At 37.3% G+C, this 24,857-nt stretch overlaps 2 protein-coding genes, 1 long non-coding RNA gene and 1 pseudogene across 5 annotated transcripts; 2 read left to right on the top strand and 2 right to left on the bottom strand.

Annotated features, from left to right (window-relative positions):
- The first annotated feature begins 427 nt into the window (after window positions 1-427).
- LOC128027627 (solute carrier family 49 member A3-like) lies at window positions 428-6,840 on the top strand (annotated as a pseudogene).
- Window positions 6,841-6,911: 71 nt separating this feature from the next.
- LOC128027625 (nuclear cap-binding protein subunit 1) lies at window positions 6,912-19,224 on the bottom strand. Its single transcript, XM_052615395.1, has 23 exons — window positions 19,015-19,224; window positions 18,171-18,262; window positions 17,987-18,087; window positions 17,755-17,911; window positions 17,563-17,670; window positions 17,367-17,488; window positions 17,017-17,086; window positions 13,493-13,708; window positions 13,109-13,206; window positions 12,335-12,398; window positions 12,103-12,213; window positions 11,900-11,964; window positions 11,602-11,664; window positions 11,420-11,494; window positions 11,198-11,301; window positions 10,909-11,031; window positions 9,925-10,027; window positions 9,643-9,736; window positions 9,441-9,544; window positions 9,243-9,360; window positions 7,981-8,124; window positions 7,576-7,689; window positions 6,912-7,479 (listed from the first exon to the last, which is right to left on the bottom strand). Exons 1-23 carry the CDS (start codon window positions 19,046-19,048, stop codon window positions 7,366-7,368), a joined length of 2,394 nt encoding a protein of 797 aa, XP_052471355.1. The 5' UTR covers window positions 19,049-19,224; the 3' UTR covers window positions 6,912-7,365.
- LOC128027628 (uncharacterized) lies at window positions 19,215-20,636 on the top strand. Of its 3 annotated transcripts, none has more exons than XR_008186771.1 (4): window positions 19,226-19,338; window positions 19,976-20,057; window positions 20,146-20,314; window positions 20,402-20,636. It is a non-coding gene; the product is annotated as an uncharacterized LOC128027628 (long non-coding RNA). The 3 variants fall into 3 exon arrangements; XR_008186773.1 differs by lacking the exon at window positions 19,226-19,338 and adding an exon at window positions 19,438-19,734; XR_008186772.1 differs by lacking the exon at window positions 19,976-20,057 and having other exon boundaries at window positions 19,215-19,338.
- Window positions 20,632-24,632, bottom strand: LOC128027626 (V-type proton ATPase subunit e 1). The gene is made up of 4 exons (XM_052615396.1): window positions 24,403-24,632; window positions 21,563-21,610; window positions 21,029-21,148; window positions 20,632-20,936 (listed from the first exon to the last, which is right to left on the bottom strand). Exons 1-3 carry the CDS (start codon window positions 24,504-24,506, stop codon window positions 21,055-21,057), a joined length of 246 nt encoding a protein of 81 aa, XP_052471356.1. The 5' UTR covers window positions 24,507-24,632; the 3' UTR covers window positions 20,632-20,936; window positions 21,029-21,054.
- Window positions 24,633-24,857: the final 225 nt, after the last annotated feature.

Genomic DNA, 24,857 nt, shown 5'->3' with positions numbered 1-24,857 from the left:
TTTCCAAAAAAAAAAAAAAGTTTTACTGTGTATTTACATCAGTTTTAAGAAAGATCAAAAGAAAAATGTTTTAAAAAAATCTAACATTTTCTTGAATTTGAACTTATAGTTTATCAATTACTACATAACAACATTTGGTTGCAAACTAGCTGATAATTTTAATGATAATGCTGCTGCTGCTGATGATGATGATGATGATGATGATGATGCACCCTGAAGATGAGTTTTGTTAAGGTCTGTACAGTCCTGGATAAAAAGTCTGACCTTTGCATGAGATGTATTTGAACGCAATGCTTAATTTTTTTCTTTCTTTAATTAGACTGCTTAGGAAATCCTTTAGTTTAAAGTACTTCAAGTGATGTTTCCTAAATTTGAGGCAGATAAAGTGTGGAGTTTCAGAGTAACCCGACCGGCGCTATGACAGTGAGTCACGGGTGGAAGGGAGTGGTGAAGTGATTGTGGATTGGAGGAGTGTTGTAATGTTGACTGCGCCTAACAAACTCTCATTCACCGGCATATAATGTGAGACTAAAACCATAATGGTTTCTCTAGACAAAGCATACAACCATGCACTTGAGTTTTAGTTGTTCACTATCTAGAAATGTTAGTCTGGAAAATGTTTAAGTAATTTGTAAAGATTATTAACAGAAGTGTTTTGTACCCAAATGGATACACCGCTCACGAGGGTTTGAGTTTTAAGAGTTTATAAAACTCGTTTAATGTGATCTGGTTGCGGTTCGAGTTTGTCATCATGGATGATGCTGGACACGCGGAGACTGAAGCGCTCATCGGGATCTCGAGTGAACATGGGCGCTCTCACCTGGACGCAAGAGACACGACTGCTGAGTTCAAAGTGTACAAAAGGAGATGGTTCATCTTATTAGTACTCTGCCTGCTAAACTGCTCTAACGCAATGGTAGGATGTTATACTCATTCATTTAAATAGACTTATTTGTACATAATTCATCGATGCACGTTATTTCAAAAACATTGGTTTTCTTCCTTATTTTTCATTAAAATGTTCTGAACATTTTAAGTACAAATATGCCAGAGAAATACTATCCGAAGGTACATCTGAATAACTCCGCCTCTACAACAACTGTTGTTTATGATGACGTCATGAATCCCTCTTCCCAATCACAACCCCTCCAGCCTGAGCTGTTTTTAAACATCCAATGAAATTAAAATTTACGTTTACATTTTAAGTGTTTTTGTTTTTGTTTTTGTTTTTATTTTTGCTAGCTTTCACCACTAATTATGTTTTAACAAATATAAGCAATTTGCAGTCCTCTACTTCCTGAAAAACTACTAAAAACATTGATATGTATCAATTCATTGTCACATATCTTGCACTTCAAGCAGATCCACATTTTTGTCCAATATAATATTTCCACTGAAAAATCCCTCCGACCACATGCATCTGACTTGTAATTGCATGTAACAAATCATGGTTCAAAGCCTTGATGTAAACTAAAGATTACTGGCTATATAAAAAAAAAAAAGAAACAAGGTTTTTGCAGGCCAGTGATAATCTCATGTACAGTCATGCGGATATATGCAACAACAACAACAACAACAACAAAAACTGCAGTTAATTGCAATTAATTTGAACCGTTGATTAGCATATCATTTTCTAAATTCAATTAAAACCTCTCCTCGTTCAATTTATCCATTGTTGAACCCATTTAGGAAAAGTTCACACATTCTATAGTGATCAGTGCACTAGGGGCTTCAGTCTACAGGGTCATACAGGGTCTTCCTAATAGCCCAGCTGTAGTAGGACATGGATACGTCCCCCCGAGGCTATTATCTCTGAAGAGGGCGTGTGCCAGAAAGGGGCTTGTCAATCTTAATTACGCACCCATGGTTCCCATGGGACATGTCATTTGCACGGACACCATTGTATATGTGTTACAAGGCCAAGACGTCCAAAGCTGTTCATCTGAAATATGAGAAATCTACACCGTGTCTTGGCACACTGTGTTAAAGCTTAGCAGATGGTGTAATTCTGGGTTTATTTAAAGATTACAATCTTGAGGAAATGCGATGACAGTCTAAACCAGTAGATGTGATTCTGGATTGTAGGCATGTGTTAAGAATTTTTAAGTACAAAAATAATGTGTAAGGACAGTCAGAACGGACAGTGCATTTTAGGAAAGCATCTTATGTTATACCAAGTGCACAAAGGACTTCCACACTGACCGTGAAAACAGCATCTATGCTTTTGAATTAATGCGAAAAAAAGGGTCTCAGTAAACTGTGCAGTGGTGCATAAAATGACTGTATTGTGTTTTGGAATCAGCTGACTGCCATCTGTCACACTGCTGCATACATATAATATTCTCGATAGCAAAAAAAAAAATGCTATTATTTACTTCACTGCAAATGAACAATCAAAAACACTGCAAAAACCCTTCTGACCTGTGGTTCCTGTTTTATGCTGCGCAGGCAATTTAATGTTAAACTAAGCTGGTCCAGTTTCATGCACTTCATATGTATAAATGTCATAGATACATAATATAAAGTATTTTATTTAATGTTGTATTTTTGTAGACTATATATTGGAATAATGTACACATTTAAGCTACACCTTTATTTTGATTTTGTTCGACTTCTCCACAGGCATGGCTGACTTTTGCACCTGTGGCCGACCAGACAGCACAATATCTGCAAGTCTCTCTAAATCTGGTCAACTGGCTGTCACTAGTCTATGTAGTGGTTGCTATCTTCTTCAGTTTGATCACAACATGGGTGCTGGACTCACTGGGACTGCGCTTCTCGGTTTACAGAGAGATATTACCATCAAATCTATATTGTTAAATATTGTTTACCAGCTGTTACCCACAACACCAAGGAATAATAACTATAGTTTTTGCCAAATACCATTGTTAAAGTTATTGATTCAGTTATTGTTAATTAGATTCACTTGTTGTAGACTGCCACCTGGTTACCTCACTTCACTTCAGTAGATTCTTCAGAAGCGTAAAAAAATATATAGATAACCAACAAAACACGTATGAAGCATAAAATGAGTTATCAAATTATTTTAATTTTTAGTAAATTAGTTTATTTACTTAACACATATATAATTTTTAATGATTTAAAATGCCATTCCACCACAGAAAGTTATCAAACACAATACATAATTTGGGATGTAGCCTACTCACAAAGACGCTGTGATGAAAATGTTCATCACCTTTGCTAAATATACTTTCTTGCTGTTTTCTGGAACACAGCTAATCATGGGCTCATGGCTACACATGTTGGGCGCTATCCTGCGTGTCATCGGCATGTTGAGGTGCATCCCTGATTGGGCCATTTTTCCTATGGTCATGGGGGGGGGGGGCAGATGCCTTCGCCCAGCCTTTGGTCATCTTTGCCCCCACCAAGCTGGCAGCTCTCTGGTTCCCTGATCACCAGAGGCCACAGCTAACATGATGGCTTCCATGGGTAACCTTTTTACTGTTCATATTGTATATGGTACTTTAATACCTGTAGCCTACTGTAGAATGGTGATATTCTTCTCCTTTGTTTTCCAGCTAATACTGTTGGGCTGCTCTTAGCGAATATCTTCTCTCCAATGATACTTAGTTACACCAATACTCTTTTCATGCTGGTAAGACAGAACTTGGGCAAAAAAAGGATTTTATTTCTTATATGATGCGTCTCTCTGTCCGACTTGTAGCTCTTGATATATGCTATACCTGCCACCGTAGCCTGTTTCCTAGCAACAGTGGGGATCCTTGAACGTGTTCCCCCCACACCCCCCTCTGCCAGCATGGTGACCTCCAGCTCTGAACCTTTTCTACAGGGGGTGAAACTGGTACTACACACAGTTTTCAAACAAACTGGCATAACAAATTTTCTTTATTGCATATACAGTATTAATGAAATATAGCCTCTGATTAAAGCTGGCTTTTATGTCGTTTTGTAAGGCTGTCTGAGATTCCCTTTGTTCTGTCACTCTTTTATTTGCAGCTACTGACAAACAAAGCATACGTGTTCCTGCTGGTGTGTTTTGGTTCAGGAATAGGGGTATTCACTTGCTTTTCCACCTTGCTGGAGCTGATACTTTGTGTTAAGGGCTACTCAAATGTAAGAACCCCAAAAGAATTACACACACATTTACCTCAATCCATAAAACCAACCTGAACCATATGTTAAATAACTAGAAATAAAGTTGAACCTCAACTTACTAGCTAACTTCAAATGCTGGATTTAGAAAGCCATTAATACTGCACTAACTGTAAGGATGGATGGTTTATATAAACACTTTCAATCACCTTCTAAATCTGTACAGTAGTAGTAGTAGTTTTAGTTTTGTAAAGTCAAGATAACGGTGTCTCTACATGTTTAATGAGGCAGGACTTTGCAGGACTGTGCGGTGCAGTTGCTATTCTATTTGGTGTCCTGGGTGCTCTTCTCCTCGGCCTGTATGTGGACAAGACCAAGAGGTTTACAGAAGTCACTAAAATAAACATGTGTCTGACATCCCTGGGCTGCTCGGTTTTTGCAGTGGTGAGTAGAGTAAATGATTTCACTGTTGTTAATATGTGCTTGACCTGAGATGCTGCCATCCTGCGGTCCATCAGGTTTCCCAGTTAAGCAGAAGTTCATCATTGGTGCAGTATGTGCGTGGTTTGGATTGTTTGGATACTCTGTATATCCTATCGCAATGGAGCTCGGAGTTGAATGCTTGTACCCTGTGGGTGAAGCAACATCTTCTGGATTGATCTTTGTGTCTGGGTAAACAAAGATCACCAATTCTGTTTCAGAATTTTTCTTAAAGGAATAGTTCACCCATAAATGAAAAAATGATTAAAATGTACTTGCTCTCAGGCCATCCAAGATCAGGTTATTTCTTCATCAGAACAGATTTGGAGAAATTTAGCATTACATCATTTGTTCCCCAATGGATCCTCTGCAGTGAATGGGTGCCGTCACAATGAGATTCCAAACAGCTGATAAAAACAATCGGTGATTCAAAATTTTCTCCAAACCTGGTCTGATGAACTAATAAACTCATCTGCATCTTGTATGGTCTGAGGGTGTGAAAATTTAGTCATTTTTCATGCTTGGTTAGTAGTGCTTTAAGCTTACTAACTTTTTATAGACTTAACTGATGTGTTTAATGTGATGTTTAATCAGACAAATTCAGGCTGCCTTTTATCTACTCCTGCTACAAGCTCTGGTTAAACCAATGGCAGAATCTCCATTATCTGTATGTGCAATTGGAACAGATGCCAATTTGAGCTGGACAGGTAAGTATTACATTCTATGAAATGTTAAAATACGATTCACTGAAAGATAGTTTGCTGTGCAGTTATGCAGTAGGAAAGCATGGCCTTATTCAAGCGGTGATTAGTTTCCCCCCTTCTCCATGTCACAACTCCCACCATGCTTTGCAAGTCTACTGGGGCTGGTTAGTGCACTGTTTTCAATTCCTCTTCCTGGGCAGGGAAAATGTTTCAAATGGGGACATGTCCAAATTAATCTAGCCTTCTGGCTTTTCCTGGTCGCTTGATGCCTTGAGTTAATGAGTGAGTTGGGCTGAGCTCCAGGCATTCATTTGTCTTTTTTTCTCCTAAATGTACACACACACACACATAGTGCCAGTGCTGGTGATGGCAGGCCTGTGTACTCTGGGCACCTGCTGCTTTGTTGGTTTTTTTCCATACGGATTACCGGAGACTCCGAGCGGAAGCCACAGCCTCACCAAACAGGGTGACAGACCAGTCAACAGGAGGAGACACCTGGGCAAACAGCACTGTTGCATAAAGGGACGGACTGATCTAATGGCAAGAGAAACCACTAATGACAGGGTTTACACACACTTTTAAAGTCTTTTACCTAATTAACAATATAAATGTGTCTTTAATACTACTTTGTTCAGAAGTGGTGCCACCTCAATACAATTAATGTTACATAAAGCCGAACTCATTATGTCTCTGTTAAAGGTAACCAAGACCAAAAGCTTTATGCAAATATTAGTCTCAAATCACAAATGTTTTTATTGCAATACAGGGTACAGGAATTTTCTAACTGTTATGCTTAATGCATTAAGAATTTTTATAATGTAGTTATTTTGAGGTACATATGTTTTTGAATGTTTCAGTTTGGAAACTAAGGCTACTAGTTATTTTATGATATTAAGTGATATATTTGAGTGCAATAAAATGTCCATAGTACTAATTTCTACCTAAAGGAGGAGTAGTACTTAAGGATTGCTGGAATAACCAACATTGAATTAAAAAAAATAATATAAACTCAGAATTACAAAAAAGAATTAGGAGGTATAAATACAGTTTTTCTTTCTGGCAATTCTGTTTAATGGTTTCTGCAATGCAAAAAATAAATAAATAAATAAATATAATAAAAAGGTAATTGCTTAACCTTTTTTTGGTAAAACTTTTTCCTCTTACAACTGAAGTTCAAAGTTCTCACAATTTTCTTCTCACAATTGCATGTTTCCATGCATTTAATTATTTAGAGATTTGGTAGAAAAAGTCACAATTACTTTAAGTGAAGTATTTTCAATTCTAATTACGGTAATATTTCATGCCCAATCATTTATTTAGCAAAATTGCCATGTAACAGTAAGTGTGACAATGTACAGTAAGATGGCCATTTACATAAATCCCAAAAGGGTGCTTAGGAACCATTCAAAACCTATTCTGCACATTATATTTTATAATTCCTGCTAACTTGACCAAAACATTTATATGTTTGTATGTTAATAAAACTATACAATCAAGAACATTGTTTTTTTGGAAAAAGGTCTTGTATATTTTATCAAAATATAGTTCAAAAAGTCTTTGAAAAATTGGCAGCTATACCCAGAAATGATCATGTCAGTCCACATCCTGTTTTCTCGTAGATGCTTGCAAGAACAAAAGACATGAGCAGGGTGATTTCTTTGATTTTGTATTTTTGTAAAAAAGAGGAAGACATTTTATCATTCAAAACACTGCATTACAGTGGCAAAAGAGCTTTTAAGAGGCACACCACTGATAATGCAGAATTACTTCGAACCCAACTCGACAAACATTTTTCAAATCGAAATGACATAAAATGAATAAAAATGAGTAGTTTCATACCATAGGTGCTTGAGTAAAACTAAGCTCTTCATCCTAGTTTACTAAACACCAGGTATTTTAAAAGATCTACACTTACCAGAGCCGATGACAATGAAAAATGAAGATAAAATTAAAGAAAAATAGAAACTCTACACAAACATATCAAGAGCCCCAAAAAGTGTCTGAGATTTCCCAACATCAAGACTTACAAAATAATTGTCTCCAATGATCCTGATCAATGTCACTAAACAGGCAAGTGTGACAGTCTGAAGTGATGTATTATGGGAATTTAAAGCTGAAGAGCACAGAACTGCTGGTAAACAGCCAGGATATGATGGTCGAGCTCAGCGGTGAACAGCAGGTTCTCCAGGGTCCCCACATACTGCTGGATGATCACATGATGCTGTGGACGACAGTGAAGATTGAAGGTAATTAATAAGTGATGTTTAATGTTCAACAGAACACAGTATAGACTGGCAAACAAGTGGATCAGGACTACCATGAGGAAGATCTGCTGTAGCCTCTCAATGCAGTTCTTGTACCAGGAGGTATTGATGTCTATGCCACTCGTTTCACAGCGAACCAGGTGCTCTGTCAGTAACATAATGAAGCGCTGAAAGAGAAAGAGAGATAACAACAGTTCTTGTCATCTTTTAGCTCCAGGCACTGTCTCTTCAAATATCATAATGAAGCACAAAAGACACACAGAGAAAGACATGAAAAGAATGTAATGTTTATTCTCTCCTGACGAATAGGAACAAGGTGTAAAAGGAGTTGTGACATAAACAGGGACACATCTTTTGCAGCTTTTTTTAATGTAGTCATAAAGTCTCTCTAAAAATGTATTAACAAAAAATAGCTTTTTACATCAGGATAAAATGGATTTGCATTGTCATGGACTCACCTGGAATATAACAAGGAAAAGGTTCTTCTGTTCGCTCTGGGCCGACTCGACTTTCTCCTGCAGCCTCTCGATCTGTTCCTCCAACTGACCCTCCTCATCCTCACTGTTCTTCTCCATGTCCTCTTCATCGCCACTGTCCCGCTGCTACAGGAAAAGAGAAACCGTGCGTCCTTGTGTTCTCATAGTCCATCATCAACTATCAAAGTTTAATTCCAATAATCCAGAACGCAAGTACAGAGGATGAATGAAAGTAGGCAGATTTGTTATTGATACTGAGGATGCATCGAATGCACACTTGAGAGAATTGACCAATGAGAAATCCCAGAAGACGCTGTGGCTTGATCCCGTACGGAAGTCTCTAAGCTTTAAACCTGAAGCTTCCTGCTGCAAGCTCGAAATACTTGACGGCTTGCGAAAGTAAACGTGTGTCGTTTTATTTTGTATCATTTTAATAAAAGTGAAAAAGACCTGGAGAAAATAGCCAATATTTTCACTGGCACATTCAAATAATCATAATATTGATGAAGCATAGGTGACATTAAATATACATACCGGTACTCATTTTCACAAATACACACAGTAAAAAGGTATAAAATGTGAAAAAATCAAATTGATAATAGTAATAATCATCATCATATCATTATAATCTGAAAAAAGTAAATTAAAAGCTAAATCAAATAAGACGACATAAGGATAAAAATCTAAAATAATGGGAGGAAAAAAAAGCTTTGCTCACACTGACAATGTGACAAAAATAAATAAATTCTGAATCTGAAAAACAATAAATAAAAAAGTCCAAGCATCGTAACTGTGGTCTGAAATACACATGTATAGGACATTTGTTTTTATCTAAAAGGACTGCAGTTTTTGGAAAGTAGTGTCTGGGTAGGATATAAAAAAATAATAAAAAAAACATACAGCAATCCGTCCTCAACAGCATATGTTGTCTCAGGCAACTCTTTGGCTACACATTGTGACGGACACAACCAAAGCCAAATTCCCAATTAATCTATCCTCGCTAGTTTCTGAGTGAGAAAGTCTGTTGGCTTGAGGCAGACACCTACATTATTACTACAGCAAACACCGGTGACATTGTAGATATTAACTGTCTGCACTGCACAAACAAATGATACAATGTAAACTCTTACAAAAGTAAGAGTGAGGACGGTCAATTCCAAAGATCAGGCAAAAAACAATTCAGAATGCTGTGTGGTTTGAACAAAAGTGGCAGTCAAGTGGCAGTCAAAGATATGTTTCTCTACCTTTTTGTTCTGTTGCTTCTCCAGCTTTTCTTTTGCCTCATCCAACTCTTTCTGGATTTTCTGCACGTGTTTGTTCATCTTCCGGATGGTCGAATGGAGAATCTCCCACACATAAAACCTGCATAGTCCCAATGAACATAAATCAATTACAGCTGCAATGACCTCACCTGTGCAGGTAAGCATGTTCTGCAGGTTCACCTGGTGAAATCATGAGCCATTTCAGGAGAAAATATCCAGTTGGCCACAGCTGCACAGTCCACGATCTGGGTCCGTATCAACTTGTCCACCAACACGGAGATCATCTAAAGAGCACATTGACAACATGAGTGCTCATAAATGCCACGGCTGGCATTCAATAAGACAGCACAACATATAAAATAAGACATCTGAATGATCCCACCTGAGGATGGTTCCTCCAGAACTCATACAGGACCCTGAGGATGTGCAGTTTCCCCTCATCACTTTCTGTAAGGTTTTTCAGAACCTCATGGAACCTGAAAGAGAAAGGAAAAATGCATCCACTGCCATTTACCAGAAGGACGGCACCTGAGCATTTTACAAGCATTGATACATTCTCAATGATCTGTGCTTTTAGCAATTCCAGGCAGCATTTGTGAGCAGGAGAGGGAGCATGGAGCCAGCCGCTGGCAGGTCTGTGTGGGGTTTGGCAGGAGATACTCACTTGGCCAGGGCACTGAAGGAATGACTGAAAGACTTAGCAGCCAAATGAAGCAGTGTCTGCAGGAACACTTCAATCTTCAGAGGGTTAAAGCCATCGCCCTCATCTGGATAGAAAAGAGAAGTGCGGTTACATACAGAAAACCACACACATTCACATTTACAATCACTCACGTAGGAGATGCTTTTATCCAAAGTCATACAAATGAGGATCATCAAGCAATATGGAGTCAGAGACAAATATACTCATAATACACACTGTCAAGTTCAAAGAATGACAAAATTCTGCTTTTATGAGTAAAAAGTAAACTGTAAATACTGGTAATGTGCAACTGTTACCTTAAAGAGTTACTTCTACCTGATCTAACCCATATAAATAAGTTTTTTTTTGGTAAGATTAATATATATAGGTTGGTTCAGTGATGTTAAACGCTTTTTTCAGTGTACTTTCCAATAACGTTTTAGGAATACCAACAATTTAAAATAAAATTAATAACATTAATAAAGTAATAAAAATCAATTAAAAATAAATACAAATAAAATAAAAATGCTTTTGGAAAAGAAAATTCTCATGCTCATCAAGGATGCATTTATTTGCTCAAAAACAGTGATATTGTGAACTATTATTACAATTTAAAAAACTGTTTTCTATTTTCATATTTTGTAAAAATACAATTCATTCATGTGATTCATGTCATTACTCCAGACTTCATCAGAAATCATTCTAATATGTCGTTTTGCTGCTCAAGAAACAGCAACTTTAATAAAAAAAATTATACATTTTTTTCAGAATTATTGAATGAAATATACATACACATGCATTATGAATTACCTAAATTATATAAAATATTTTGTTTGTTAATTTATTGAATATCTCTAACAATTATATATTTAAAAATCAATTGATATCCCTATGCTTAAACTAAAGATGTTACACTATGATTGGCAAGTGACTAAAATATCAAACAAGACCAAAATGCAGACCCACCATCATCATCATCCTGGTTTGGATTAGGGACATCTTTTAGAACAATAAGAATCTCCTCATTAGACGCCCGGTTTTTAATAGCGTTACTCACTGTAGTTGCCATAGCTAATCCTGGCAATGGAACTGAAACAAATTAAAATAAATAAAATAAGGCACATTACACAGCACTCCAAACCATACTGAAATACAATGTAATACAGTTAACTAATAAATAATAATAGATAGTGGAACTGGTCAGTTGTCACTATTTGAAGGTCAAATAAAAGACTGTTCTTGAGCCTGAACATACTCTCGGTCTCCTCTTCATATTTATAGCTGCACACAGGGTTAGCCGGGATCAGGGCAGAGAAACTCGGAGGAACAATGTCCACTATCCGCTGATGGTATGACAACCTGCAGGTTCAAGGCTCAGTGTAAATAAACAGAACATCATGCATTAACTGGCTCCATTCACCAATTATATAAAGCAATGCATCTGGAAAAAAAAAAAAAAAAGCTGTGTGAAATTTACCTCATACACTTTTCCAAAACCTCTTTAACGAACTTGGGTTTGGGCTTTTCAATGTCTTGAGTCAGGCAGTCAGCCCTGAAAAGATCAGAACTCGATACTTAAATATAATAAATACAACCTTTTACACACAAATAGACAATGCATTGTACAAAAGATTCCTAGTGGAAACAGTTCATCCTCACCAGTCATCCCAGCTCCATCTGAACTGGAAGTTACTCAAATGATGCGAGAACCAGTTGAGGAGTCTGAAACACAGAATAATCCACCACATTAAAGAAACATTAGCCTTCTAACCTGCTAACATTTCTCATTACTGTAATAAGAAAAGTTTTAATGAAGATTACATTCAAACTCTGTCATCATAATTTTAGCCTTGGAAAATTCAGCTGGGTAACTGGATGAGATATATTATTTAAACCAATGTTGTCAACAAAAGTGAGTTGTTTTACCAGCTATTCAACTTCAAGTTGGAAAGCTCACCGGTCTATACAGGTTGTGTTCATTGTGTCCAGCCTCATATACATCATTTCTGTGGCTTGAGCGAGCTTAATATCGGCAGGTTAAAGAAAGCTACAAGAGTAGAGAACAGTTATGTTTGAATTTGAGACAGCTGTAGCACAATGTGTAGGAGGAATCAATTAAAAACACACATTCACATGTCTTTCAGGCAGTATGAAGGATACAACTTGTGGTAATGAGCCCGGTTGCAGTTTACAGAGCTCAATGAGTAACGCAGTGTACATGACATCAATGTGAGGAGGACTGGGCAGCTGGAATAACTCGCCAAATATCACCTACAGAGAGACGGAGCATTACACTGAAATAACATCTAGGTGTCCATTTACTGCACTAACAGTAGCTAAAATATTTTGCCAAATTATCAAATAAAATTGCCAGCATCACGTTCCTATTTACCTCCACAATATGGTAGTTAAGGGGAATCTTGTTTCTTCCAGGGTAGCTGAGCAATTGGGCAGCACTGAAAGAACAAAAGAAAGAGGAAAAAAAGTATGTAGGATAAATAAAAAAATAAATAAGAAAAAGGCAAAAAGTACCGCGAGAGGGCGCTTTATGCTGCTCAGTGCTCCTGTAACTGTTAGGGGCATTCACATATCGCGTCTTTTGCGCGCGCAAGTTCGTTATTTCCAAAGTAGGTGCGCGGCATGTGCGATCATAATGGAAGCGCACGCGGTGCGATGTGCCCGTTTTTTCCAGGCGCGTCCACACCGCATCGAGTTAAAAACATCTCAACTTTTCAGAATGCTGCAAGCGCACCGCGGGTCATGTAACGAACTAACCAATCAGCTTCATCCTTTTCCGTAACAACGTTGAAAACTCAGCCAACATGAAGGAACAGCTGTTCATAGCTGAATATGGGTTGCCATTTTGAAATAAATTTAGTAGCAGAGCTACTGCGAGCGATTTTTAGTGCTGCAAATCCATTTATCCTTTGCTGAAATTTCCGCTTCTTCATGGAGAGAGCACGTCATGGTTGCTTAGCAAAAGCAGGCGCCTCAGGAGCGCTTCTGCCCGAGCGCTTTGGAAAAAAGGAGAAAGCAGTGCGCCTATTCAGCCTGTTGTTCTGTGTTCCATTGTGTACTGATTTTTGGACATTAATGTATTTTTGGACTGATGCAACTTATACTTAGGTGGGACAAAAAATACTGTAATGATACAAAAAGGACTGACCAGGTCTTCCTCTCCCTCCAGTGAGACTTGATGATGCAGTGAAGGTTCTCCTCAATCACAAAGCGCTCGACTGAATGACTTCCTGGCATCACTGGCCCCTGACAACAGACAGACAGAAACACATATACAAACAGCATCCACAAGAACATGAAACTAAACAAATTTAAAATAAAATGAATAACACTGATTAAAAAAAAAAATTATATATAACAATAACAATCCCTTCCCTTCCTATTACTTTTTTTTTCTCCAATAGTAAACGCACTATATAATGGCAATTAAAACAATGCATGTTTTTAAAGAATGACGCATTTTTCTTCTGAAGTCCCATTACAGATCCAGATTTTTTTTTTTTAAATGACTAGATAAGAAACATTACTGCACCTCAGGGGCATCAGTGTAGTCGAACATTCTGAAGACGACATGGGGCATAGGGTAAACAGCGTCATCAGAGTGGGCTGGAGGTGTGAAAGGGGGTAGGTTGTGTTGCAGGGCTTCACACAGCACACTATCAAACGCAATATAAGGCCGCAGAATGTGACGCTCCTGCCAGCGGTCCTTCTTCAGCTTCTGCACCTGAGCCCAGAGACAGTCCAGATACTACAGAGAGACACACACAGAGGAAATTAATTACAGTGAAAGAACAGAGCAGCTCTTAACTGGTGGGTGGTAGGACTGTTCTGACAGGGTCACTGACAAGAAGAGAAGAAGAAAAAAATCTATGCTAAACTGAAAAATGTACCATGTAATATAGTGTATAGTTAGGAGAGCAAAATAATTATGCTTATTAAAGGGATAGTTCACCCAAAAATGAAAATTCAGTAATTTATAGCTAGTCATGTCTTTACATAATCACAAGAGTTAAAGGGTTAGTTCGCCCAAAAATGAAAATTATGTCATTAATAACTCCCCCTTATGCTGTTTCAAACATGTAAGACCTCCTTTTATCTTCGGAACACAGGTTAAAGGGGGGGTGAAATGCTGATTTTCACTCAATATCCTGTTAATCTTGAGTACCTATAGAGTAGTACTGCATCCTTAATAACTCCAAAAAGTCTTTAGTTTTATTATATTCATAAGACAAAGATAGTCTGTACCGATTTTTCCCGGAAAAACACGACGACTGGAGGCGTGACGTGTGGGTGGAGTTAAAGAATCACGAGCACCAGTAGGCTTTTGCGTTGAGAGCGTTTGGAAGCAGACATTACCTTGAGGAAAAAACCATCATCCAAACCATGGCTAACAGTCAGATTCAGCCGTTTATTTATGATCCAGAATTATTTATTTATGGCTGAAACTGAACGAGATCAGCAGCAGCAACGACTTGCTCCGAGCGGGGCTCGAACCCGGGTCTCCGATGGGAGGCGGACTCACTAACAAGGAGGCAGAGATATCTGAAGCAGTTTTACTTACCGCCTGCGGTTCCAACACACGATCGTGACCCTTTTTCGTTGGGATTGCATCATCCTTAAGAAATAAACGATACGCAAATCCGTCGTCAAACTGGGCCTTGTTTGTAAAACAAGCATCTTCGAAATGCAGGGAACAAACACAAACACTTGCACAACTCCGTTGATGCTCTGTAAAAATAAACCACTGGTCCCTTAATGCTGTTTTTTCTTTGGTAATCTGTGCAGGGTTGTCTTGCCCTGGCAATCAAAAACACACTCCTTTTGTGACATTTCGCGAGGCTCTCGCTCTAATCAGTGATTGTCTGTGCTCAGCCTCTCAGTGCTCTGCTATACGGGAGCGCGCGCTCTTCCGGCAGACGCGCCCTTAGGACCCATATAAGGAAATTCCGCTCCATCTAACGTCACACAGAGCCATACTCGAAAAAAACTTTCCGAAACTTGTGACAAACCGGAAGGAGTATTTTTGGAACAGAAATACTCCTTCAAACGTACAACTTAATTTTTGAAACTTTGTCCATGTTTAGCATGGGAATCCAACTCTTTAACAGTGTAAAAAACTCAGTATGCATGAAATAGCATTTCACCCCCCCTTTAAGATATTTTAGATTTAGTCAGAGAGCTCTCAGTCCCTCCATTGAAGCTGTGTGTACGGTCTACTGTCCATGTCCAGAAAGGTAAGAAAAACTTCATCAAAGTAGTGCATGTGACATCAGAGGGTCCGTTAGAATTTTTTGAAGCATCGAAAATACATTTTGGTCCAAATATAGCAAAAACGACCACTTTATTCAGCATTGTCTTCTCTTCCGTGTCGGTTGTGAGTGAGAGTTCAAATCAAAGCAGTCTGGATATCTGGTTCGCGAACTAATCATTCAGTTCACCAAATCGAACTGAATCGTTTTAAACGGTTCGCATCTCTAATACGCATTAATCCACAAATGACTTAAACTGTTAACTTTTTTAATGTGGCTGACACTCCCTCTAAGTTCAAACAAACCAATATCCTGGAGTAATTCATGTACTGTAATTCAAGATGAACACCGAGCCGAGCCAGATAACGAACAATAGACTGACTCGTTCACGAGTCAAGAACCGTTTCTGTCAGACGCATCCGATTCGTGAACCGAGGAGCTGATGATACTGCGCATGTGTGATTCAGCGTGAAGCAGACCGACACACAGAGCGTCTGAACTGAACTGATTCTGTGCTAGTGTTATGAGCGCGGGTAAACCGAAGGCTTGAATCAAGGGCAATCATCGCCAATGACGCCATAACGTCGAGCGCAAAAGAACTGGTGAACTGTTTTCTTCAACAGGTTTATTGAATCGAACTGTCCGAAAGAACTACTGGTGATCAGAAAACCGATGCAACCGGTTCTTGACTCGTGAACGAGTCAGTCTGTTGTTCGTTATCTGGCTCGGCTCGGTGTTCATCTTCAGTTCTCTCTTCACAGCAGTTCAGTCAGTGTACTGTTTGAGTGCATGCATTACTCCTGGATATTGGTTTGTTTGAACTCAGAGGGAGTTTCAACCACATAAAAAAAAATAAAAAAAAGTTAACATCTTAAGTCATTTGTGGATTAATGCGTATTAAGAGATGCGAACCGTTTAAAACAATTCAGTTCGATTTGGTGAACTGAATGATTTGTTCGCAAACCGGATATCCAGCTGCTTTGATTTGAAACTCTCTCTCACAACCGACACGGAAGAGAAGACAATGCTAAATGAAGTCGTCGTTTTTTCTATTTTTGGACCAAAATGTATTTTCGATGCTTCAAAAAATTCCAACGGACCCTCTGATGTCACATGGACTACTTTGATGATGTTTTTCTTACCTTCCTGGACATGGACAGTCTTACATGTTTGGAACAGCATAAGGGTGAGTTATTAATGACATAATTTTCATTTTTGGGCAAACTAACCCTTTAAATTAATGTTCAAAACACAATTTTACACAAAAAAAAACATTTAATAAAACCCGAGAGTTTCTGTCCCTTCATAGATAAAGACATTGTAAAATGAATCCATGGGAATCAAGCAGTTTAATCAGCTCTCTCAATTAAAGTCTTATAGGGGTGGTTCACTGTTTTCTTTTTCTAGGCTTTACCGTGTTTATGGGGTGGAGTCTAACAATTTAATGATTAAAAAAAAAACTTATTTTTCACATATTTTACCTTTATTCTACACCGTGAGAAATGCACTGATCATTTCCTGCTTTTATGAAAATAGTCCTCAGCAACTCTGCTATTGCTGCAACTACATATCGGCCTAGAAAATCGCAACTTTCTGTCTGTCTTAGTATACAATGTTACTACAGAAGAGTTCATTTTTAAATAGGAAAAATAAAAAAAACTCTTTGGTCATTTTTTTTGCCAGACGCTAAAACTCAAATATTTAACTCTAGGGGAGTTGTAAAATACGCCTATCTTCAAAAAAAAGTGGAGTGTCCCTTTAAAAGTAAAGTAATGGGCATGAATGAAGCCTGTGGCCTGACTCTCACCTCTTCCTGTGGGTGTGGCTTTTCTGCAGTCCACACCTGCAGCATAGGAACATGAGTCTTCTGACGCCGCCTGTAACAAACCCAGATCATGACATATCACATCTACATGCATAATCACATTTGAGTTGCCAAGCATCCCAAGAATCCACATGATAAAATAAGTTAGCACACACTATCCACTAACGAAAGCTAGAGAATGAGGTTTATAACGTTTTAAATATGGATATTTTCAAACGCATCAATTCACTTCAAGAGGCCTTTATTAACTGCCATTTGCTACAAAAGATAATGCGTAGCAACTTTTCTTTCATGCACACGAGTGTAATTATACAGCTAAAAGAAAAACCTACTTTAAATATCCCTCAATTTGGTTGAACAAGCGATCCATTTCCACATCCTTCTTCTCGTACAGTTCCTTGCCAACCCAAGGCAGACTGGACAGCACAGCATACACATACCAGTCAGACCGCACCTGTACGGACACATCTGTCAGCCTGACGATTATCTATGAACATGATCTGCTAGGCATGCTGAGTTCATGTTCACCTGTGGTATGTCTTCTTCCTGTGTGACACTGACAAAGTTCTCAAACATAGCAACCATGGATGGAGCCGCGATGACATGACAGTTCACCAGGTCACTGAGAAAGCGCACCTGCAGTTCACATTGGGTTGATAAGGTTGATGCATTTAACTAACATACATACATACACACATATATATGTTAAAAAGCACATACCGAGTAAAGGGCCTCAGAGTAAAGGTTTGATTTTAGTGTCTCCTTAAGTTGTCGGATCATGGCCTCCACAAACTCTCCTCCAAAGTTGTAGTTGCGAGCGTTGAGAAGTCCCACTAGTGTTGTGTACACCGTCAACTTCTCCGGCAAAAGCCTTGCACTGTACAAAACAAACAGAATGTGTTATATACAACAAGCATTCCACATTTGCATATTTAAAGTGCAAGTCGCTTACACAGCACATAAGATGCGCAGGATTTTGCCTTTATAATTAGGAAGATCCGCCTCCAGGACACCAGCAAGACCCTCCAAATTGCTCTCTAAGGAGGATGTACTCTGAAAGAAAATATACATTGATCAGTTAATAGGTCTACAATAAAATAACTTCTGCATGATCTGTAAGCTGTGCAAGACTATACCTTCTCTCCCACTCGACATATCAGTGACTCTAGGCGGTCTTCAATCTCGATGGGTTCAGACGTCCTCCTCCGTTTGTGAGGCTGGGACCCGGCTGCAATGAAAAACTCAAGAATATGAGTCTTAAATGTGAACTTTTAGCTAACTTTGAAATTGGCCATGTATATTATCCTCTAACAAGGCCGTATGTAACTGACAAAGTAGAACATTTATTTTAATCAAAGTTGACAGTCAGTGTTATCAGCCAATGCTGACAGTACAAAAACAGACAAATTACTAAATTAACTAAAATCAAGCATAAATTTGTCCTTTCTAACATGTCTGACAACACCATTTGCTATATTTTGAAGTTAAGTTTTGGGAATGCCTTATTGTAACAAGGTTGTAGAATAAAATATAACTTGTTATGCAAAAATATATAATAGTTTTTAAAAGTGCAATGAAATAATGTTAAATAGTGCTAAGTATAAGCAGTTAGAAAGTGCTTGCTTTTGTCGCTTTTTTTTAAAAGGAACGTTAATAAGCTTTAACTGTTAAACCAATCGTCCTAATAGCATCATGTCTTAAAAGAGAATCGCATTCGGTCCTTAATTATTGTAATCAAATTCAAAGTGCTTTGTTAATCTGAAAGCTTTCTATCTGCTCAAAAAGTAACATTTAATAGGTTACTTAGTGCTTACTTAATGCAAATAAACAGACTATTTGCATGTGAAATACTGCACCCTTCGACTGCCGCATTGTCAAAACGTCATTAATGTGCAATCACAAGAGTAAACAAACACACAATATGAAAATGACATGAACACATCTCTGTCAGTGTGCATGCTAACACGCTAACCCACTCACCATCACCCTCATCGCTGTGCCTTCGCCGCGACATTTCTCTAATTAAATGCTCAGACCGTTGAAATAGTATGGAAAAACCACTGAGCAAACACTTTTTGGAAATGTTTTATAGCCACTGAATCTTGTTCATTAAAGCTTGCAGCCTTGAATGGCAGCAACCGTTAGCCACACTAGAAAAATAAAAGCGGTAGATTTAAGGACCGCACATCCGGGCTACCAGCCTCGTCAACGGAAACACGTGTTTGTTGCGACTCGGGTTGAGAAGTCTGATTCATCACCGAGAATCATTTCTTTCGAACTTCTTGTTTTTAGAAAGAATAAAAAGTCAGTGATTTTTTTTTTACGCCACTATGTAGGATAATGATCCCTTGTATGCTGTAAAACTCCGTTTCCCTCAAGAACATTTTTATTATTTTCTGTTTTGTAGGTTTTTTTTTTTCATTTGTGCTGCTACATGTGCTTATTTGTTTAATGTTTGCAATTGAACGGATTTGTGTCATATTTATTACTCTTGCAGAGTAAAAAAACACGCTTTAAAGTTGCTGTTTTAATAAGTGTGTCAGTCAAACCGTCCCAGTTCAGTTTGTTGCAGCTCTACCTAATATAAAAGTCATTTAGAATCGGATTCAATGAAAAGATCCGAATCAAAATATTTATTGGTTCGCGAATCGGACACCGGTAGATGCGAGTAATTTTATCTCCTCAAGCCGTGATTGCACGGTTAGTTTTCTTGTGTCCAACTTTATTTGATTAATCTGCCAGTAGAGTTTAATAAACCGGTTAAAAAATAACGACATAAACTGCATATAAAAATAGGTTAAACTTCTTTATATGATGGTTTTTAGGATCACGTTTGATTTTTAATTTGATTGGTGTGATAGTTGGTTTTCTCTCATAAACAATTATTGGAGATCATTATCATAATTATAATGGCAAATATGCTTGTTGATTTGGATGAAAGTTGAGAGTCTTGGTCAGAGCTCCATAAAGCAGACAAACCTGACTTTTCAGCAGCAAGGAAACTACTCTCATGTCAAGAAAAGGTTGAGTACAATGATCATTTTTAGTCACACTTATTGATATCATGATGATTGTAGTGTTTAATAGCAGTACTTTTCCCACCGTGTTTAGATGTTTGCAAAATCTGTGGCATCCTAGAAAGTTCCTCGCACCTTGGCACTGCTGTGGACAGTCATTCAGACAGTGGTCACAGCGAGGAAGAGTCCAGTAATAAAGAATCTACAGTTGTATCATCCTGGATCCCTGATGCAAGCCATGTCCCAGAGAATGACCTTATCAAGTAGGTGCATTACATGTTTCTGATATCATCTGCTCTGCTATATCAAGACTGATGATAGTTTTCATGGAGTTTATTTGTCTGTTTTAGGGGTCCAGGTGAAGTTCTGCTGTATTACTGCTACTGTCAGATCCTCAGATCATTTGTCAGTGGTGTAATAGTGGGGAATGCGAATCCCCAAAGATACACGGACAAACTCAGTGAGCCTGTAACTGTGTGATTTTAAGTCTGCAAACTTCTTTTTTTAAAACTGTTGTACCAGTTCAGTCGTGATTTAAAAAATGGGACACTATGCAAATCTTCAGTAAATTACAAATCAATCTCATTCTTAGTTTTATTTGACATTCAAAATCATACTTATTTGAATGAAATAGCTTAATTTGCCCAACAATAATTAGGTCATTCAACTCAAACTACACACAGACTACACACAGACACTGTACACACAGGTACTGTACATATACACACATTAAGAAAAAAACTTAATTTAATAAAATATTTCCTTGAACTTAAGGTTCAAATTAATAAAACGCACACACACAAACTCTCATGGTAGTCATTCAGCATGTAATGCTTCAGTTAAATAGTTTCCCAATGGTTTTGGCAATGTACAAGTTTCCGACATCTGCAAAGTGAACAGCAAAACATTTAATTCATTCACAAAATATAAAATGTCAGTGCACTCTCCTTATTATATAAAAAGTCTGATCTACTAACCTGCTTTATAAAGAAACAATTGGACCCTACTGCCAGTGATAAAAGAGGTACCAGATGGTATCATTGCTCAGTACTGGTCCAAACAACGGATTCAGTTGTGATAGAATAGCAATCAGCCAGCTGAAACATAACCAAAAGTAGTGAATGAACAACATGACAGTGAAGAGAAAATATTGCCAATATTCAGGAAAAAATGTAGCAGCGAAATGTTTGGTATGCACTGCCTCCTAGTGGCTGTTAGAGGACAAACACTATTACATTTCTTCTAAATAACAAATAATTCGCATCAAAGTGGGACAGTTGAGTGGTGTTTTTCTCTTATTTAACGCATTTTACATTTGCGTATTATATGAAACTGGATTAAACTGCACATGGCCTGCACGTGCTTTATTTCTTTTCTAATCGATACTCGAGTTGCCCAAAGGCGGTGTTTGACTTTCAGCTGATAAAGAACAGAACAATCTTGTTATTTAACCACATTAAGTCTCTCTAGACATGTGTAATATAAAGATAATTTAAAGACAATGTACTTACAATAGGTAGCAACAGACTGCAGTTAGCACCAGCATCGTCACAATAACTCTGAAGGATAAAAATAGAGACATGTAACAACTTCTTATGAATAAATAACACGTTTCAGCTATAAATAGCACGTATTATAAATTAACATTTTAAATAAGCATACATGCGTAAAGCGTGTTTTTTTTTAAATCACCTTCGTCCACTTGGCACAGTCACATCCCTTGTCAAAAAATCCTAAAGGATTCCAATAAGAAAACTGTACAGGATTCTAATTGGATTTTCTATCATATTTTGGAACCGTTCCTATAGGATTCTGATAGGAATAGTCTTGTAGGACAAGACATAAATATCCTGTAGGATCATTCCTATAGGATTTTAATGGGATCCAGTTGGGTGACTGTTTATATGGGATTTTTTTTTTATTCTAAAGGTACACTTTTCCATTGTATTTGTTTTATGAACAAATAGTACTTGCAGTTTGCCTAAACTCACCCTGATGTAGACATTGTTCATTGTACGTTGCACGACCTTCAGTAACATTGTAAAAAACATAAGAGGTGATTTGTGCAGCAATACAGCATAAGTGCAAAAATTTCTAAGGGACTGGTAATGAATTGATCACACGCACACACAATATGTAGCACTTGTGCTTCCAATGTAAATTATTCACACTAAACCAGTTCTATACCCAAAGGGAGGAACATATCTATAGTGAGGAGGAACATATAAAGTGTATACAGGAGACCAGAAGTTGAATATAAAAATAACACTTTACTGTAACAATAATAATAATAATAATAATAATAGCAAATACAATCACATCACAACACAGAACAATAAAACATCAAACAATATGTAGAATATGAAATTGTAACTCAGTATAATACACCTCAAAGGGAACTTAAACTGTTCATTTCATTTAATACAGTACTATTTGTGTGTAATGTAAAAACAGAGAATTTGCTCTGTCAAATGAACATATGCACGATTACTTCCTGGTTTTAGATAAGCCAGCTCAGTCATTTCGAGTCTTACTGTGCTTTAAGGGGAGAGCACTTTTCTCAGCTTCTCTACAAAATCTATTCACAATTTGAAAAAAAATCTTTGTTAATCTAAGAGGACCAAACGTCCACATTTACCATTTCAGAAATGACCAACGCGAGTGTTAAATATTAAGCCGGTAAATCTGCTAAATTTTTCTGGACTCATTGCTTCGATTGACAGTAATAACGGAAGACGCCATCTATTCTCCTGTCATGCGTGTCTTCATGTACACACATCACGGGAGAACTGTATCATGTCAAACTTTTTAACTGGAACATAAAACCTAACCTGCACAACAGAACATATTAATCCATCAATACAAATAAAGCGGTACACAAAACCGTAAAGCACAATTCAAAACGCTCAAAATGTTGGCAGAACAGGCATTTTGTACTCGCTACTTCAGTGTTTTATACAATTACATTTTATTATAAATGGCATACATTATTATTTCATTAATATCAGTTGTTAAATTAGCTTTTGCTATGTAAAGTTATAGGCAAACAGCAGATACAGTAACTAGATCAACTTCTCAGCAACAGATATAATTTCTTCACCCAAAATGGTTCGTTTGGGATGCAGCTCAGATAAGTATCATTATTTCTTCCTTTTTAGAGTCTTTCAATACATTTTTAACAAGTTTAACAACGTTAATCACTCGATTTCTCAGCTTCCTCACCTGACCGTTACCGTTCAAATTATGCACGCTACAGTGTCACGCGCACTACTACGTTCGGATTTCTTAAAGGGGAAGCGTCACGACAATATCATTATAGATGTTTGTGTTTCTATGAATTCTTAGTCACATGTAATACATTTTAACTTATTCGGATATTATATCAATTAAAATATTTTCCTTACTGTATTTTGATATATATATATATATATATATATATATATATATATATATATAGGCTGCATTTTTATGGGTTACAAATACACACACACACACACATACACAGTGCTACTCTAAAAATGTTAAGTTACTCTTAAAAAGTAATTAACAGAATCAAATAAGATCCTACAGGACAAAGTGAATTTCCATTTAAAAATCACAATGTCCAATACAAATCAATAAAAGATCACATGAAAAAATTTAATCCCATTAAATTAAACACAATATCCAATAAGATTCTAAACATCAAATAAAATCCTACAGGACAAAGTGAAATTCCATTAAAATGAATCAGAATGTCCAATAGGATTCTAAGAATCCAGTAAGATCCAAAAGAACAAAGTGAAATTCCATTAAAATCAATCAGAATGCCCAATAGGATTTTAAGAATCCAGTAGGATCCAATAGGACAAAGTGAAATTCCATTAAAATCAATCAGAATGCCCAATAGGATTTTAAGAATCCAGTAGGATCCAATAGGACAAAGTGAAATTCCATTAAAATCAATCAGAATGTCCAATAGGATTTTAAGAATCCAGTAGGATCCAATAGGACAAAGTGAAATTCCAATAGGATTTTTTGACAAGGGATATAACGTTACATATATATATAAACATATTTGCTTTTCATTTGTACTAAATACGTTACATTTGAATGGAATCTATTTACTAATGTCACACAAGTCAAATCCCAAACTTTATTTTATTGTGACGCTCAATTGTTGGCTTTCGTAAAGTCTTCCTGAACGGAAAAAAAACCATAAAGTGTATTGTTTAAGAACACTTTTCGTTAATAAAGTCTTTGGCATAATAAAATAAAAAATGCATCTATAATTATAAGTTAATAACTTCATACAGATAGTTTAGTAACGTTACAGTAAACTTTCGTTTATGGAAATGCTCATGTTGCTCACCCTCGATTCGGTCCTTTAGGAATAAACCAGGGAATAACTCCACCAATAAGACTCCAAAACAAAGTCATAACTGACATAGCTATCACAAACGTTGTGGCCGCCATGATATTTCTTTGAAGTTCGAGGTTTATTAACTTATTTTCTCTAAAATGAACTTCGTAGACTCCACAGCGTTTGCGTTCAGCACTGTGTGGACTGGACGGTGACGGTCACGTGACTCCTCGAGCCCATAACAGAACACACACATGACTGACGTCTCGCCTCTTCCTCTGCACTCACATCCCACTAAATATACAACTTTCTTTTGATACTGCAAAATGTTTAGTCTGGTACACACTGCATTTTGCCTGGTATTTGCCATGCATATATTTAATCTACTCTAGAGAAACATGAAACCTCTTTTCATTAATTATTTAAAATATCATCCGCTGACTGCTTGCATTGTTAAAACCAAT

Source organism: Carassius gibelio, chromosome A14 (assembly GCF_023724105.1).
Source record: "Carassius gibelio isolate Cgi1373 ecotype wild population from Czech Republic chromosome A14, carGib1.2-hapl.c, whole genome shotgun sequence".
Taxonomy (NCBI): Eukaryota; Metazoa; Chordata; class Actinopteri; order Cypriniformes; family Cyprinidae; genus Carassius; species Carassius gibelio.
The sequence above is the reverse complement of the archived record's forward strand: the minus strand, read 5'-3'. Positions and strand labels throughout refer to the sequence as shown.